We start from the raw sequence: 17,278 nt of genomic DNA on the forward strand, positions 1-17,278 counted from the left end.
AGATGCATAAAGGACGCATGTAACAGTGAACATATAGATGTATAAAGGACGCTTGAAACTGAACATATATATGTATAAAGGATGCGTGTAACAATGAACATACAGATGTATAAAGGACGCATGATATTAATACACGATTGTGTATTAGTTTTTTCTTTGTACAAATTGATGAATAAGTTGCTTTGAAACCATGAGTCAAGGTGACAAACACATTTTTTTATTTTTACAAAACCATGTTGATGAATTGAGCTCAGCAACATTAGAATGATAATGGTGAGGAAAAATATTTTTTTTTATTACACGTTACTTTTGGGGCCGTAGGGTTAAAATTAATCTCTAAAAGGCATAGTTGCTTTATCCCCACTGGGTGGTGCACTCCCACCCGTGTGTATACATTGTGGTGGTCGTCACACCTTCCTGTGGTGCCCTCATGACAATCAGTGCTCCATGGTTCCGTGGTTCAGTCGCAGCTCAACATCTGAGTGCAGATCCATGAAGCCCTGCAGGGAGGAGACAACAATGAACTATTTGTTCTGTCACATCCTCACAATGATGGGTGTACTTACCTCTTCTACACTCACTACTGCTTGTACCAGATGTACCTGTCTGCTCTGTGGGAGAATTACACCCCTGGACAGTCTGTCTGCAAAGCAAAGATATGAAAACATGTCTTTAAATAAGAAGATAAGAAGATAGCATGTCTTTAGGAGATATATTTAAATGTCATTATATAAAATGTCAACAAGTACACATACTCCTTATAACCACATTTAATAATTACTAATTATAGATCTGTTATACTACTCGAATAACATGTGCTATATATACTGTATATATACAAACCCCGTTTCCATTCGAGTTGGGAAATTGTGTTAGATGTAAATATAAATGGAATACAATGATTTGCAAATCATTTTCAACCCATATTCAATTGAATATGCTACATAGACAACATATTTGATGTTCAAACTGATAAAAACATTTTTTTTTTGCAAATAATCATTAAAGGCCTACTGAAACCCACTACTACAGACCACACAGTCTGATAGTTTATATATCAATGATGACATCTTAACATTGCAACACATGCCAATACGGCCGGGTTAACTTATAAAGTGCAATTTTAAATTTCCCGCTAAACTTCCGGTTGAAAACGTCTTTGGATGATGACGTATGCGCGTGACGTAGCCAGTGAAACAGAAGTATCGGTACCCCATTGAAAACAATACAAAATAGCTCTGTTTTCATCTCATAATTCCACAGTATTCTGACATCTGCGTTGGTGAATCTTTTGCAATTTGTTTAATGAACAATGAAGACTGCAAAGAAGAAAGTTGTAGGTGGGATCGGTGTATTAGCGGCTGGCTGTAGCAACACAACCAGGAGGACTTACTTGGATAGCAGACGTGCTAGCCGACGCTAGCCGCCAACCGCACGGATGATCGGGTGAAGTCCGTCGCGCCGTCGATCGCTGGACGCAGGTGAGCACGGGTGTTGATGAGCAGATGAGGGCTGGCTGGCGTAGGCGGAGCGCTAATGTTTTTATCATAGCTCTGTGAGGTCCGGTTGCTAAGTTAGCTTCAATGGCGTCGTTAGCAACAGCATTGTTAAGCTTTGCCAGGCTGAGAATTATTAACCGTGTATTTACATGTACATGGTTTAATAGTATTGTTGATCTTCTGTCTATCCTTCCAGTCAGGGATTTATTTATTTTGTTTCTATCTGCATTTGAGCCAGATGCTATCACGTTAGCTCAGTAGCTAAAGAGCTTCGTCGATGTATTGTCGTGGAGATAAAAGTCACTGTGAAAGCCCATTTCGCGTTCTCGACTCTCATTTTCAAGAAGATATAGTATCTGAGGTGGTTTAAAATACAAATCCGTAATCCACAATAGAAAAAGGAGAAAGTGTGGAATCCAATGAACCCTTGTACCTAAGTTACGGTCAGAGCGAAAAAAGATAAGTCCTGCACTGCCTCTCTAGTCCTTCACTCTCACTTTCCTCATCCACGAATCTTTCATCCTCGCTCGAATTAATGGGGTAATCGTCGCTTTCTCGGTCTGAATCTCTCTCGCTCCATTGAAAACAATGGTAGAATATGAGGAGTCCTTCCTCTGGTGACGTCACGCTACTTCCAGTACAGGCAAGGCTTTTTTTTATCAGCGACCAAAAGTTGCGACCTTTATCGTCGTTGTTCTCTACTAAATCCTTTCATCAAAAATATGGCAATATCGCGAAATGATCAAGTATGACACATAGAATGGATCTGCTATCCCCGTTTAAATAAAAAAAAAATCATTTCAGTAGGCCTTTAACTTTAGAATTTGATGCCAGCAACATGTGACAAAGGTTGGGAAAGGTGGCAATAAATACTGATAACGTTGAGGAATGCTCATCAAACACTTATTTGGAACATCCCACAGGTGAACAGGCTAATTGGGAACAGGTGGGTGCCATGATTGGGTATGAAAGTAGATTCCATGAAATGTTCAGTCATTCACAAACAAGGATGGGGCGAGGGTCACCACTTTGTCAACAAATATGTTAGCAAATTGTTGAACAGTTTAAGAAAAACCTTTCTCAACCAGCTATTGCAAGGAATTTAGGGATTTCACCATCTACGGTCCGCAATATCATCAAAGGGTTCAGAGAATCTGGAGAAATCACTGCACGTAAGCAGCTAAGCCCGCGATCTCCGATCCCTCAGGCTGTACTGCATCAACAAGCGACATCAGTGTGTAAAGGATATCACCACATAGGCTCAGGAACACTTCAGAAACCCACTGTCAGTAACTACAGTTGGTCGCTACATATGTAAGTGCAAGTTAAAACTCTCCTATGCAAGGCAAAAACCGTTTATCAACAACACCCAGAAACGCCGTCGGCTTCGCTGGGCCTGAGCTCATCTAAGATGGACTGATACAAAGTGGAAAAGTGTTCTGTGGTCTGATGAGTCCACATTTCAAATTGTTTTTGGAAACTGTGGACGTCGTGTCCTCCGGACCAAAGAGGAAAAGAACCATCGGGATTGTTATAGGCGCAAAGTTGAAAAGCCAGCATCTGTGATGGTATGGGGGTGTATTAGTGCCCGAGACATGGATAACACACACATCTGTGAAGGCGCCATTAATGCTGAAAGGTACATACAGGTTTTGGAGCAACATATGTTGCCATCCAAGCAACGTTACCATGGACGCCCCTGCTTATTTCAGCAAGACAATGCCAAGCCACGTGTTACTCAACGTGGCTTCATAGTAAAAGACTGCGGGTACTAGACTGGCCTGCCTGTAGTCCAGACCTGTCTCCCATTGAAAATGTTTGGCGCATTATGAAGCCTAAAATACCACAACAGAGACCCCCGGACTGTTGAACAACTTAAGCTGTACATCAAGCAAGAATGGGAAAGAATTCCACCTGAGAAGCTTAAAAAATGTGTCTCCTCAGTTCCCAAACGTTTACTGAGTGTTGTTAAAAGGAAAGGCCATGTAACACAGTGGTGAACATGCACTTTCCCAACTACTTTGGCATGTGTTGCAGCCATGAAATTCTAAGTTAATTATTATTTGCAAAAAAAAAATAAAGTTTATGAGTTTGAACATCAAATATCTTGTCTTTGTTGTGCATTCAATTGAATATGGCCACGCTTCCGTCAGTCTACCCCAGGGCAGCTGTGGCTACGAAAGTAGCTTACCACCACCAGGTGTGAATGAATAATGGGGTTTTAACATGTAAAGCGACTTTGGGTACTTAGAAAAGCGCTATATAAATCCCAGGTATTATTATTATTATTATTATTATATGGGTTGAAAAGGATTTGCAAATCATTGTATTCCGTTTATATTTACATCTAACACAATTTCCCAACTCGTATGGAAACGGGGTTTGTATATACACATATGTGTGTGTGTGTACTGTGTATATATGTATGTATATTGTATATACAGTATATGTATATATGTACAGTGGTGGTCAAAAGTTTACATACACACATATAATGTCATGGCTGTCTTGAGTTTCCAATCATTTCTACAACTCTTATTTTTTTGTGATAGAGTGATTGGAGCACTCTATCACAAGGGACATGTAAGCAAATATTAGCATTGCTGTATGTATACTTTTGACCCTGCAGATTTGCTCACATTTTCAGTAGACCCATAATAAATTCATAAAAGAAGCAAACTTCATGAATGTTTTTTGTGACCAACAAGTATGTGCTCCAATCACTCTATCACAAAAAAATAAGAGTTGTAGAAATGATTGGAAACTCAAGACGGCCATGACATTATGTTCTTTACAAGTGTATGTAAACTTTTGACCACCATGTATATATGAATTTATATGTATATATATGAATATATATATGTAGGTATATATGCAAGCTAAATGTATTATACATAAAAGTCAATTTCTGAAAGTAAAACTTCAATGTTCCCATTGGCTTAATGTTTTCAAATTATAAATTAAATCTTGGAAAATGGTTGAAAGTAGAAAATACCTTAAATTATTATCTTTATTGGAGGAATTTACGCTGATGTAGATTAGCCTGTTTTTTTACATACATATAACTTGTATTATTACAATATTTTATTTATCCTACTGTAGTGTCTCTTATTCTTTTATTAACAAATTTTGTTTGTATAAAGATGTTTAAAATATTGTAATACATTGAAGTTTTTGTATATTTTCAAAATGTAGTGTTTGCGCCTTAAAATAATAAGTTATTCTCAAATAGTGGGGCGGAACCCCTAGGGGACGCTTGCAAACCCGTGCAACGTGCTTTATCAGTATCATGCTTTAAACCCGCCTTCAAAAAGCTATGTGCTACAAAACGTGCTCATTGTGGATATTCATTCATCCTGACTTCCTCTTTGTTATAGACAACTCGTGCTATTTATAAATGTCAATAAAGATACAATTTTATGCAGAGGTGTACTTATAACATTTTTATACACAAATGATACTATTTATAAATGTTATTAAAGATACAATGTTATGCAGAGGTGTACCAATAACAATTTTATAGACAAATGATACTATTTATGAATGTTAAAAAAGGTACAAGGTGAGAGGTAGGTGTACTTATAACAATGTTATAGACAAATTGTACGATTTATAAATGTTAATAAGCATACAATATTATGCAGAGGTGTACTTATAACAATGTTATAGACGTGATACTATTTATAAATGTTAATAAAGATATAAGGTTATGCAGAGGTGTACTTAACAATTTTATACACAAATTATACTATTTATATAGGTAATAAAGATGCAAGGTTATGCAGAGGTGTACTTATAACAATGTTATAGACAAGTTATACTATTTATATGTTAACGATAGAAGGTTATGCAGAGGTGTACTTATAACAATTTTATACATTCATCCATCCATTTTCTACCGCTTGTCCCTTTTGGGGTCGCGGGGGGTGCTGGAGCCTATCTCAGCTGCATCCGGGCGGAAGGCGGGGTACACCCTGGACAAGTCGCTACCTCATCGCAGGGCCAACACAGATAGACAGACAACATTCACACTCACATTCACACACTAGGGCCAATTTAGTGTTGCCAATCAACCTATCCTCAGGTGCATGTCTTTGGAGGTGGGAGGAAGCCGGAGTACCCAGAGGGAACCCACGCAGTCACGGGGAGAACATGCAAACTCCACACAGAAAGATCCCAAGCCCGGGATTAAACTCAGGACTACTCAGTCAGGACCTTCGTATTGTGAGGCACATGCACTATATAAATGTTAACGATACAATGTTAGGCAGAGGTGTACTTATATCATTTTTATACACAAATTATACTATTTATAAATGTTACTAAAGATACAATGTTATGCAGAGGTGTACTTATAACATTTTTATACACAAATGATACTATTTATAAATGTTACTAAAGATACAATGTTATGCAGAGGTGTACTTATAACATTTTTATACACAAATGACACTATTTATAAATGTTAATAAAGATAAATTGTTATGCAGAGGTGTCCTTACATCAATGTTATAGACAAATTATACTACTTATAAATGTTAAAGATACAAAGTTATGCAGAGGTGTACTCATAACAATGTTATAAACAAATGATACTATTTATAAATGTTAAAGGTACAAGGTTACGCAGAGGTGTACTTATAACAATGTTATAGACAAATGGTAGTATTTATAAATGTTAATAACGATACAAGGTTATTCAGAGGTGTACTTATAACAATTTTATACAGATATTATACTATTTATACATGTCAATAAAGATAGCTAGGAGTGGACCACTCCTCTTATTGAGTCTGTTTAGCTAGCTTGCGCAGCTAGCGGGTCTATGACGATGACTGACGTTTTGTTTGATCGGCCGTTTTTCTGCCGTGTTACAGACCCCGTTTGGAAACAATTAAGGTATGTAAATAAATATTGCTGTGTAAATAAGTCATTTCACAACAAGTATCTATCTGCCTCTTATAGTCCGGTGCGACTAATATATGGAAAATATTAATTCTTAAATGTAGTGGGCATGGCTTATAAACAACTATAGTCTGTAAAATAGTGTATTAGTATTCTTCCAACATAATAATAATGTATGATTAAAAAAAAGTGTACATCCAGGTTCTTTTGGACGTCAACTAGAAGGACGCCATATTTGTTGACTTTTTTCAAATAATAAAAGGTAATTGACGAGAACCCTGAACTAAAAGGTCCAATAATGAAGTGACAAGTCACCATTAAGTGGAGGCAGGACCAACATCTTCATGGTCATCCTGGACAAGTTCTCCAAAGCGTCGGTCTGCAAACAGACGGCAGTTAAAGAGCGCGTTCGAGCGCCAAGGTGACACAGGCGGTACCTTAAAGGGTCCGATGGTCGTCGCTGCCAGCGTCAGATTCAGACTGTAGGAAGAAGATGCTCTTACTTTTACACCTTTTATTGTGGCCTTCATGCTTCCACTCACTTGTCCATCGTCACAGAGGACTTCAGTCGTCCATTATCTACCCACACGCTGCCCTTGTAGCTGGAGTCCTGCATCAAACAAACACATTTCCATTTACTTCAACTGGTGCTCATTTTTGGCCTCAATTCCAGAATTGTAGCCGCAATCTGCCCGGCAACAAGGGACCAAGAAAACCTCAGCTGGAAAAAATAAAAGTCGTTGCTCAAAGAAGATATTTAAAAAATTCACGTGCTGCTGTAAGTTCATAGAAATAAATCAGTTGTCACTTTTGTAGTCTGTATTAAATATTAATTTAGTGTTTATTTTTAACATGACTTTGTTGTTGATGTTCTGTAAAAACATTTCATTTATAAAGTTTTGTCCTTTCAAACACCCACAAACACAAATCTATGCATCAAACCAGGAGGGGCCACCTTGTTTTTAATGAGGGCCACTCTGCAATTATGGCTGCCCTCTGATGGCCACCTTAAATGACATGACAGGTCATTTTAAATGACATGACAGGCCAATTTAAATCATGTGACAGGTCACTTTAAATGACGTGACAGGTCATTTTAAATGATGTGACAGGTCACTTTAAATGACGTGACAGGCCAATTGAAATGATGTGACAGGCCACTTTGAATGACGTGACAGGCCAATTTGAATGACGTGACAGGCCACTTTAAATGATGTGACAGGCCACATTAATTGACATGACAGGCGACTTTGAATGATGTGACAGGCCAATTTGAATGACGTGACAGGCCACTTTAAATGATGTTACAAACCAATTTAAATGATGTGACAGGCCACTTTAAATGACGTGACAGGTCCCTTTTAATGACGTGACAGGCCATTTTAAATGACGTGACGGAGAATATTTAAATTACATGACAAGCCACATTAATTGATGTGACAAGCCACTTGGATGACGTGACAGGCCAATTTAAATGATGTGACAGGCTACTTTAAATGACGTGACAGTCCAATTTAAATGATGTGACAGGCCATTTTAAATGTCGTGACAGGTCACTTTAAATGACGTGACAGGCCAATTTAAATGATGTGACAGGCCACATTAAATGAAGTGACAGAGAATATTTAAATTACATGACAGGCCACTTCAATTGATGTGACAAGCCACATTAAATGACGTGACAGGCCACTTTGAAAGACGTGACAGGCCACCTTGAATGACGTGACAGTCCACTTTGAATGACGTGACAGGCCAATTTAAATGACGTGACAGGCTACTTTAAATGATGTGACAGGCTACTTTAAATGATGTGACAGGCTACTTTAAATGACGTGACAGGCCAATTTAAATGATGTGACAGGCAATTTTAAATGACGTGATAGGCCAAATTAAATGATGTGACAGGCCACTTTAAATGACGTGACAGTCCACTTTAAATGACGTCACAGGCCAGTTTAAATGATGTGACAGGCCATTTTAAATGTCGTGACAGGCCACTTCAAAGGACGTGACAGGCCAATTGAAATGATGGGACAGGCCACTTAAATGAAGTGACAGAGAATATTTAAATTACATGACAGGCCACATTAATTGATGTGACAAGACACATTAAATGACGTGACATGCCAATTCAAATGATGTGACAGGCCACTTTGAATGACATGACAGGCCACCTTGAATAACGTGACAGTCCACTTTAAATGACGTGACAGGCTAATTTAAATGATGTGACAGGCTACTTTGAATGATGTGACAGGCTAATTTAAATGACGTGACAGGCTAATTTAAATGATGTGACAGGCCGTTTTAAATGACGTGACAGGCCCATTTAAATGACGTGACAGGCCACTTTAAATTACGTGACAGTCCACTTTAAATGACGTGACAGGCCAGATTAAATGATGTGACAGGCCATATAAATGATGTGACAGGCTACTTTAAATGACGTGACAGGCCACATTAAATGATGTGACAGGCCAATTTAGATTACGTGACAGTCCACATTAAATGATGTGACAGGCCACCTTAAATGATGGGGTGGACCACATGAATTGATCTAAAAAACATGGTGAATTACATGACAGGCCACAATAATGAGGTGTAAATTTTCCTCAGACTAAATCCAAACAGGTGCTATTCAAAGTACTGGAGTCATGTTCTGAGTACTACAAAGTAGAAGTCCTGAAGTTCCTCACCAGGTGCAGTTTAAAGAGCGGCGTGCGTGTGGCGTTGGCCTGCAGGGCGAAGGCTTTGATGGCGCCTGGCAAGATCAGCGTGACGGCACCAGGGTGGAAGGAGAACATGGGCGTGTTCCTAGCGTGCACCTTCAGAACCACGGGCAGGTCGGGGAACAGCCCTGGGAGCTGAAGAAGAACCCACATGTCACCTGGACCACAATGTGGTGCAAGGACACCACCTGGTGGACACTTTTAGGTACTGCCATGTTCCTAAAGGTGTGTCATAAGGTGTGGGTCTACCTGAGGAGTGTGGGCGTACCTGAGGAGTATGGGCGTGCCTGAGTAGTGTGGGCGTACCTAAGTAGTGTGGGCGTACCTGAGTAGTGTAGGCGTACCTGAGGAGTGTGGGCGTGCCTGAGGAGTGTGGGCGTGCCTGAGGAGTGTGGGCGTACCTGAGTAGTGTAGGCGTACCTGAGGAGTGTGGGCGTACCTGAGGAGTGTGGGCGTGCCTGAGGAGTGTGGGCGTACCTTAGGAGTGTGGGCGTACCTGAGGAGTGTGGGCATACCTGAGGAATGAAGGCGCCCAGTGAGCGGGTGTTGAGGTGCACAGGAGAACTGGCAGGTACCTGAGCGGGGGAGGGGCATGTTGGTCAAAGGTGAGGAGGGCGTGTTCTCAGGTGATCTCACCATGCTGTCGTCGATGAAGGTGTGCAGGAGTCCTGCGGCCCAGCAGCTGAAGGAGGCGGAGTTAAGCGTGAAGTCGGAGAGGGCGGCGGTCAGCATGAATTGGGCATGCTCAGGTAAGACAAAGGGCTGCGGGTCAAAGGGCGGCTCCTTTGGCTCTTTCACACTAGACACCTCCCCCTTCACACATGACACATGCATCACACTTTATATCATGTTGTATATTTCTCTTAAACATCACACTTTATATCATGTTGTATTCTTCTGTTACTTTATATCATATTGTATACTTCTGTTACACATCACACTTTATATCATTTTGTATATTTCTGTTACACATCACACTTTATATCATGTTGTATTTTTCTGTTACACATCACACTTTATATAATGTTGTATATTTTTGTTACACATCACAATTTATATCATGTTGGAAATTTCTTTTAAACATCACACTTTATATCATGTTGTATATTTCTGCTACACATCACACGTTATATCATGTTGTATATTTCTGTTACACATCACACTATATCATGTTGTATATTTCGGTTACAAATCACACTTTATATCATGTATATTTCTGTTCCACATCAAACTTTATACCATATATTTCCTGTTAAACACATCAAACTTTATATCATATATTTCCTGTTTATATCATATATTTCCGGTTAAACACATCAAACTTAATCATATCGCACATTTCCTGTTAAACACATCAAACTTTATCATATTTCCTGTTAAACACATCAAACTTGATCATATTGCATATTTCCTGTTAAACACATCAAATGTTATCATATTGCATATTTCCTGTTGAACACATCAAACTTAATCATATTTCCTATTCCTTGTTAAACACATCAAACTTTATATCATAATGCATATTTCCTATTCCTTGTTAAACACATTAAACTTTATATCATAATGCATATTTTCTGTTAAACACATCAAACTATCATATTTCCTGTTCCTTGTTAAACACATCAAACTTTATAGCATATATTTCCTGTTAAACACATCAAATGTTATCATATTTCCTATTCTTTGTTAAACACATCAAACTTTATATCATATATTTCCTGTTAAACACATCAACCTTTATATCATAATGCATCTTTCTTGTCAAACACATTAAACTTTATATTATGTTGCCTATTTCTGTTAAACACACTTTATTTCATAATACATATTTCTTGTTAAACACATCAAACTTTATATCAAAATGCATATTTCCTTCCTAAACACATGAAACTTTATATTATATATTTCCTGTTAAACACATCACACGTTATCATATTTCCTATTCCTTGTTAAAAACATCAAACTTTCTATCATATTGCATATTTCCTGCTAAACACATGAAACTTTATCATATTGCCTTTTCCTTGACAAACATATGAAACTGTATTTCATAATGCATCTTTCCTGTTAAACACATCAAACTTTATCGCATTGCCTATTCCTTGTCAAACACATCAAACTTTATATCATATTGCCTATTCCTTGTTAAAAACATGAAACATTATCGTATTGCCTATTCCTTGTTAAACACATCAAACTTTATCGCATTGCCTATTCCTTGTTAAAAACATGAAACTTTATATGATAATGCATCTTTCCTGACCTTAAGTCCGAAACGCAGACTTGCCGCCTGGACCACAGGCCTGCTGGTGAGAGGCAGGTCCACAATCAGGTCCTGGTTGACCTGCAGGCGGACTAAAGACAAGTCGGGTGTTTTCCAAGAACTGAACAAGGGACAAGCAGTAGAAAATGGATGGATGGATGAACTGGCTGCAGTACCTTTCATGGCCTGCAGGTGCTGTTCCAAGTTCTCCACCAGATCCTCCATGGTGGGACAAAGCTTGCAAGAAAGGAAACCATGCCAACTGTTTTATTTTACGCACCAATAAAAAAATATCGTAAGATAAAGTGAACGTTTGTAGTTTGGAAGGACCCACTAAAACCCTGGTCAAAGATCCTCTATGTGACTGGAGAGATGTGCTGTTTTAAGACACTAAATAAAGTACTAAAAAAGGGTGAGTCAAAGATCCTCTATGTGACAGGAGAGATGTGCCGTTTTTAAGGACTGAAGCGCTAGAAACAAGTGAACCAAAGATCCTCTATGTCAGTGGTCCCCAACCACCGGGCCGCGGCCCGGTACCGGTCCGTGGATCGATTGGTACCGGGCCGCACAAGAATTAAAAAATAAAATAAAATAAAAATTATTTAAATTTTTTTTATTAAATCAACATAAAAAACACAAGATACCCTTACAATTAGTGCACCAACCCAAAAAACCTCCCTCCCCCATTTACACTCATTCACACAAAAGGGTTGTTTCTTTCTGTTATTAATATTTCTGGTTCCTACATTATATATCAATATAGATCAATACAGTCTGCAGGGATACAGTCCGTAAGCACACATGGTTGTATTTTTTTATGACAAAAAAATAAATAAAACATGTTTATGTACTCACTGTCCTCCATAGACATGCACCTGGGGATAGGCTGATTGGCAACACTAAATTGGCCCTAGTGTGTTAATGTGAGTGTGAATGTTGTCTGTCTATCTGTGTTGGCCCTGTGATGAGGTGGCGACTTGTCCAGGGTGTACACCGCCTTCCGCCCGAATGCAGCTGAGATAGGCTCCAGCACCCCCCGCGACCCCGAAAGGGACAAGCGGTAGGAAATGGATGGATGGATGTCCAGGTACTTGGAACATGTTTTCCGTGCCATTTGCTGTTTGACGCCGGTATCATGATAAATTGCTGCCTGAAAGCGGGTGACTCCACTGTAGAAATAGCCTGCATGTCTTCTAGCACATACGCTGCAATGGCTCTATCAATGTTGTCCTGGCTAGCAGTCCCTCCGTTAAAATCCTTAGGTGGAGGTGAAGTGGCATCGGAGTCTGTGTCTCTCTTTACTAGCTTTGTCGAAGCATGTTGCTTTTGTAGCTGTTTCAGCAGATTTGAATTGCTGTTTTGGGCAGTATTTCCTGGCGCGGTCCCTGCTGCTGCTCACTGCTCCCCTCACCTCCCAGGGGGTGATCAAGGGTGATGGGTCAAATGCAGAGAATGTAAGGTATGGTATTTTTATTTTTTTGTTGTCATAAAGAAATACAATCATGTGTGCTTACGGACTGTATCCCTGCAGACTGTATTGATATATACTGATATATAATGTAGGAACCAGAAATATTAATAACAGAAAGAAACAACCCTTTTGTGCGAATGAGTGTGAATGAGTGTAAATGGGGGAGGGAGGTTTTTTGGGTTGGTGCACTAATTGTAAGTGTATCTTGTGTTTTTTATGTTGATTTAATAGAAACATGTTTTTTTAATTTTTTGTGCGGCCCGGTACCAATCGATCCACGGACCGGTACCGGGCCGTGGCCCGGTGGTTGGGGACCACTGCTCTATGTGACAGGAGAGATGTGCTGTTTTTTTGACTGAAGTACTAGAAACAAGTGAGTCAAAGATCCTCTATGTGACAGGAGAGATGTGCTGTTTTAATGACTGAAGTACTAGAAACAAGTGAGTCAAAGATCCTCTATGTGACAGGAGAGATGTGCTGTTTTAATGACTGAAGTACTAGAAACAAGTGAGTCAAAGATCCTCTGTGTGACAGGAGAGATGTACTGTTTTAATGACTGAAGTACTAGAAACAAGTGAGTCAAAGATCCTCTATGTGACAGTAGAGATGTGCTGTTTTTAAGGACTTGATCACTAGAAACAAGTGAGTCAAAGATCCTCTATGTGACAGGAGAGATGTGCTGTTTTAATGACTGAAGTACTAGAAACAAGTGAGTCAAAGATCCTCTATGTGACAGTATAGTTATGCTGTTTTTAAGGACTGAAGTACTAGAAACAATTGAGTCAAAGATCCTCTATGTGACAGGAGAGATGTGCTGTTTTTAAGGACTGAAGTACTAGAAACAAGTGAGTCAAAGATCCTCTATGTGACAGGAGAGATGTGCTGTTTTTAAGGACTGAAGTACTAGAAACAAGTGAGTCAAAGTACCTCTATGTGACAGGAGAGATGTGCTGTTTTAATGACTGAAGTACTAGAAACAAGTGAGTCAAAGATCCTCTATGTGACCGGAGAGGTGTGCTGTTTTTTTGACTGAAGTACTAGAAACAAGTGTGTCAAAGATCCTCTATGTAACAGGAGAGATGTGCTGTTTTTAAGGACTGAAGTACTAGAAACAAGTGAGTCAAAGATTTTCTATGTGACAGGAGAGATGTGCTGTTTTAATGACTGAAGTACTAGAAACAAGTGAGTCAAAGATCCTCTATGTGACAGGAGAGATGTGCTGTTTTTTGACTGAAGTACTAGAAACAAGTGAGTCAAAGATCCTCTATGTGACAGGAGCACTCTGCTGTTTTTAAGGACTGAAGTACTAGAAACAAGTGAGTCAAAGATCCTCTATGATAACAGTGAAAGACAAAGCAGAAGACCACTCACTCTGGCCTGTATCTGGCGTCTGATGAAGGCCTCAAGATGGCTGCCAAAAGGCTGCAGGATCCAGCTGGGGACAGGACGAGGCGTTCAAGTGGCGAAGAAGCAATAGGAATTATGAGAGACAAGATGTGACACCTGGAGCCGCCGTGCAGACGCAAGTCCACCTGTCCGGTTGTGGCCTCACAGATCACCTGGCTCACACACAAACGTCCACCTGAGTCTCTTCCCAGGTGCTGCTCTGAGGCCACGCCCACTTGGAACACGCCCACGTCAAAGGAGCCTCCTGCATTCCTGGAAACATGCGTCAGAATCATCATTATCATCATCATCATCATAGTAATAAACATATTAATAATAATCATCATCATCATAGTAATAAACATATTAATAAGAATAATCATCATCATCATAGTAATGAACATATTAATCATAATAATAATAATCATCATAGTAATAAACATATTAATAATAATCATCATCATCATAGTAATAAACATATTAATAATAATCATCATCCTAGTAATAAACATATTAATAATAATAATAATCATCATCATAGTAATGAACATATTAATCATCATCATCATCATAGTAATACACATATTAATCATAATAATAATCATCATCATAGTAATAAACATATTAATAATAATCATCATCATCATAGTAATAAACATAATCATCATCATCATCATCATCATCATTACAGTAATACATATATTAATCATAATAATAATAATCATCATCATAGTAATAAACATATTAATAATAATCATCATCATCATAATAATAGACGTATTAATAATAATCATCATCATTACAGTAATTAACATATTAATCATAATAATAATAATAATCATCATCATAGTAATAAACATATTAATCATGATAATAATCGTCATCATCATCATAGTAATAAACATATTAATCATAATAATAATCATCATCATCATAGTAATTAACATATTAATCATAATCATAATAATCATCATCATAGTAATACACATATTAATCATAATAATAATAATAATAATCATCATAGTAATAAACATATTAATCATAATAATAATCATCATCATAGTAATTAACATATTAATCATAATCATAATAATCATCATCATAGTAATACACATATTAATCATAATAATAATAATCGTCATCATCATAGTAATAAACATATTAATCATAATAATAATAATCATCATAGTAATAAACATATTAATCATAATAATAATAATAATCATCATCATAGTAATTAACATATTAATCTTCTTCTTTTCGTGTCAATTTCCCATTTCTTCACACGGTCTTTAGCATTGTGGTTGAACTCTGAGAGATCTTTGAAGCTGCCCTGGTGAGCTAGCAGAGGTCCAACATGGCAGTGCTGCATCCTATGGTCCTCAGGTGGTTGGGCCGGTTTTGTAGCCCCATCTGGCCATAGCAGCTTTTCATCGCCCCGTTCCTGTCCTCAGGCGGTTTAGTGTCTTCCACTGGACCCATGGTGTTTCCGACCCGACCCGGGGGGCAGGTCTTCAGAAGGAGGGATTCCCATGTCAATAGGAGGGGGGTCTTTCTCTAATCTTTGTGTCCATAGCTGGAGTCTGGTTTCTTCCCGAGATGTTTTTAGGGGCTGGACATTGCTGAGGAATCTTCTCCTTAACTTAAAACGTTGGGCTGAGGGTTCAGGTCCATGGAGGGGGTGGCGCTCATCACTGGTAGCTGTTGTGAACTCTACTCAATCAATCAATCAATCAATGTTTATTTATATAGCCCTAAATCACAAGTGTCTCAAAGGGCTGTACAGCCACAACGACATCCTCGGTACAGAGCCCACATACTCGGCTGACAACTTCCCGTCTCACGTCTGCAGGGGCAATGCCAGCGAGGTTGTTCAGGTTGGTAGGTTTCAAGCAACCAGTGATCAAGCAGCAGGTGTTGTTCAGCGCTGGGTCCAGTTTCTTGGCATGGGTTGATCTCTCCCAGACAGGACATGCATACTCCGCCCAGGAATAGCACAGGGCCAAAGCAGCACGTCTTAGTGTGTGTGCTGTGGCTTCCCATTTGGAATTTGTCAGTTTCCGTAAGATGTTGTTTCGGGAGCTGACTTTCAGTTTGGTGTTTTTGATGAGTTCCTTGAAGGAGAGGGTGGTGCGGTCCAGGGTTACGCCAAGGTAGACAGGGTTGGTACAGTTCTCAGGTGGTGTTCCAGACCATTTGATGTTAAGAGGTCGGTTCGCGTCCCGGTTCCTGAGATGGAACGAGCAGACTTGGGTCTTCGCAGGGTTTGCATGTAGATGGTTTCGCTCGTAGTAAAGTTAAAGTACCAATGATTGTCACACACACACTAGGTGTGGCAAAATTATTCTCTGCATTTGACCCATCACCCTTGATCAGGTGAGGGGAGCAGTGGGCAGCAGTGGTGGCCACGCCCGGGAATCATTTTTGGTGATTTAACCCCCAATTCCAACCCTTGATGCTGAATGCCACGCAGGGAGGTAATGGGTCCCATTTTTATAGTCTTTGGTATGACTCGGCCGGGGTTTGAACTCACAACCTACCGATCTCAGGACGGACACTCTTAGAGGAGTAGCTCATCTAGGGCTGAGGTGAGGTTTGCTTCTACCGCTTCAAAGGTACTCTCTTGAAATGTTACACTGAGGTCGTCAGCATAGATGAATCGTTCAGTGTTCTGGTCCATTGGCTGGTCGTTGGTATAGATGTTATACAGTAGTGGAGCCAGCACACTACCTTGAGGTAGGTCGTTCTTCTGTCGTCGCCAGCGACTTTGCTTGTTGTTTAAAGTAACATAGAAGCGCCTGTCTTTCAAGAGGGCTCCAATGAGGTCTGTGAGTGCCAGATCTTTTGTCATCTCCAGGATCTTTTTTTTAGAGGAGGCGGAGGTTCACAGTGTCGTACGCGGCAGACAGATCGACAACGACGACACCTGTTACCAGTCCATTCTGAAACCCATCCTCAATTTGTTGGGTGAGATTCAGAAGTTGACTTGTTGTGGATTTGCCAGGTCGTTGGGGGATGATGGCAG

The 17,278-nt window shown here is 39.4% G+C and overlaps 1 protein-coding gene across 4 annotated transcripts in view; it reads right to left on the bottom strand.

Annotated features, from left to right (window-relative positions):
* Positions 1-210: 210 nt before the first annotated feature.
* The window catches only part of bpifcl (BPI fold containing family C, like), a 34,434-nt gene continuing 17,366 nt past the window's right edge, over positions 211-17,278 (bottom strand). The window contains exons 4-15 of one of the 4 annotated variants that reach the window (XM_062057662.1): positions 14,371-14,526; positions 14,239-14,302; positions 11,573-11,633; positions 11,397-11,488; positions 9,770-9,946; positions 9,478-9,708; positions 9,101-9,268; positions 6,947-7,014; positions 6,842-6,884; positions 6,720-6,783; positions 567-643; positions 211-500 (exon numbers count right to left, since the gene is read on the bottom strand). In XM_062057662.1, the coding sequence (XP_061913646.1) occupies positions 438-500; positions 567-643; positions 6,720-6,783; positions 6,842-6,884; positions 6,947-7,014; positions 9,101-9,268; positions 9,478-9,708; positions 9,770-9,946; positions 11,397-11,488; positions 11,573-11,633; positions 14,239-14,302; positions 14,371-14,526 (1,264 nt within the window). In that variant the 3' untranslated portion in view covers positions 211-437. Of the gene's footprint in view, positions 501-566; positions 644-6,719; positions 6,784-6,841; positions 6,885-6,946; positions 7,015-9,100; positions 9,269-9,477; positions 9,947-11,396; positions 11,489-11,572; positions 11,634-14,238; positions 14,303-14,370; positions 14,527-17,278 lie in introns of all 4 variants that reach the window. The other 3 variants (XM_062057657.1, XM_062057665.1, XM_062057671.1) reach the window with 3 other exon arrangements.

This window comes from Entelurus aequoreus, linkage group LG01 (genome assembly GCF_033978785.1).
Source record: "Entelurus aequoreus isolate RoL-2023_Sb linkage group LG01, RoL_Eaeq_v1.1, whole genome shotgun sequence".
Classification (NCBI taxonomy): domain Eukaryota; kingdom Metazoa; phylum Chordata; class Actinopteri; order Syngnathiformes; family Syngnathidae; genus Entelurus; species Entelurus aequoreus.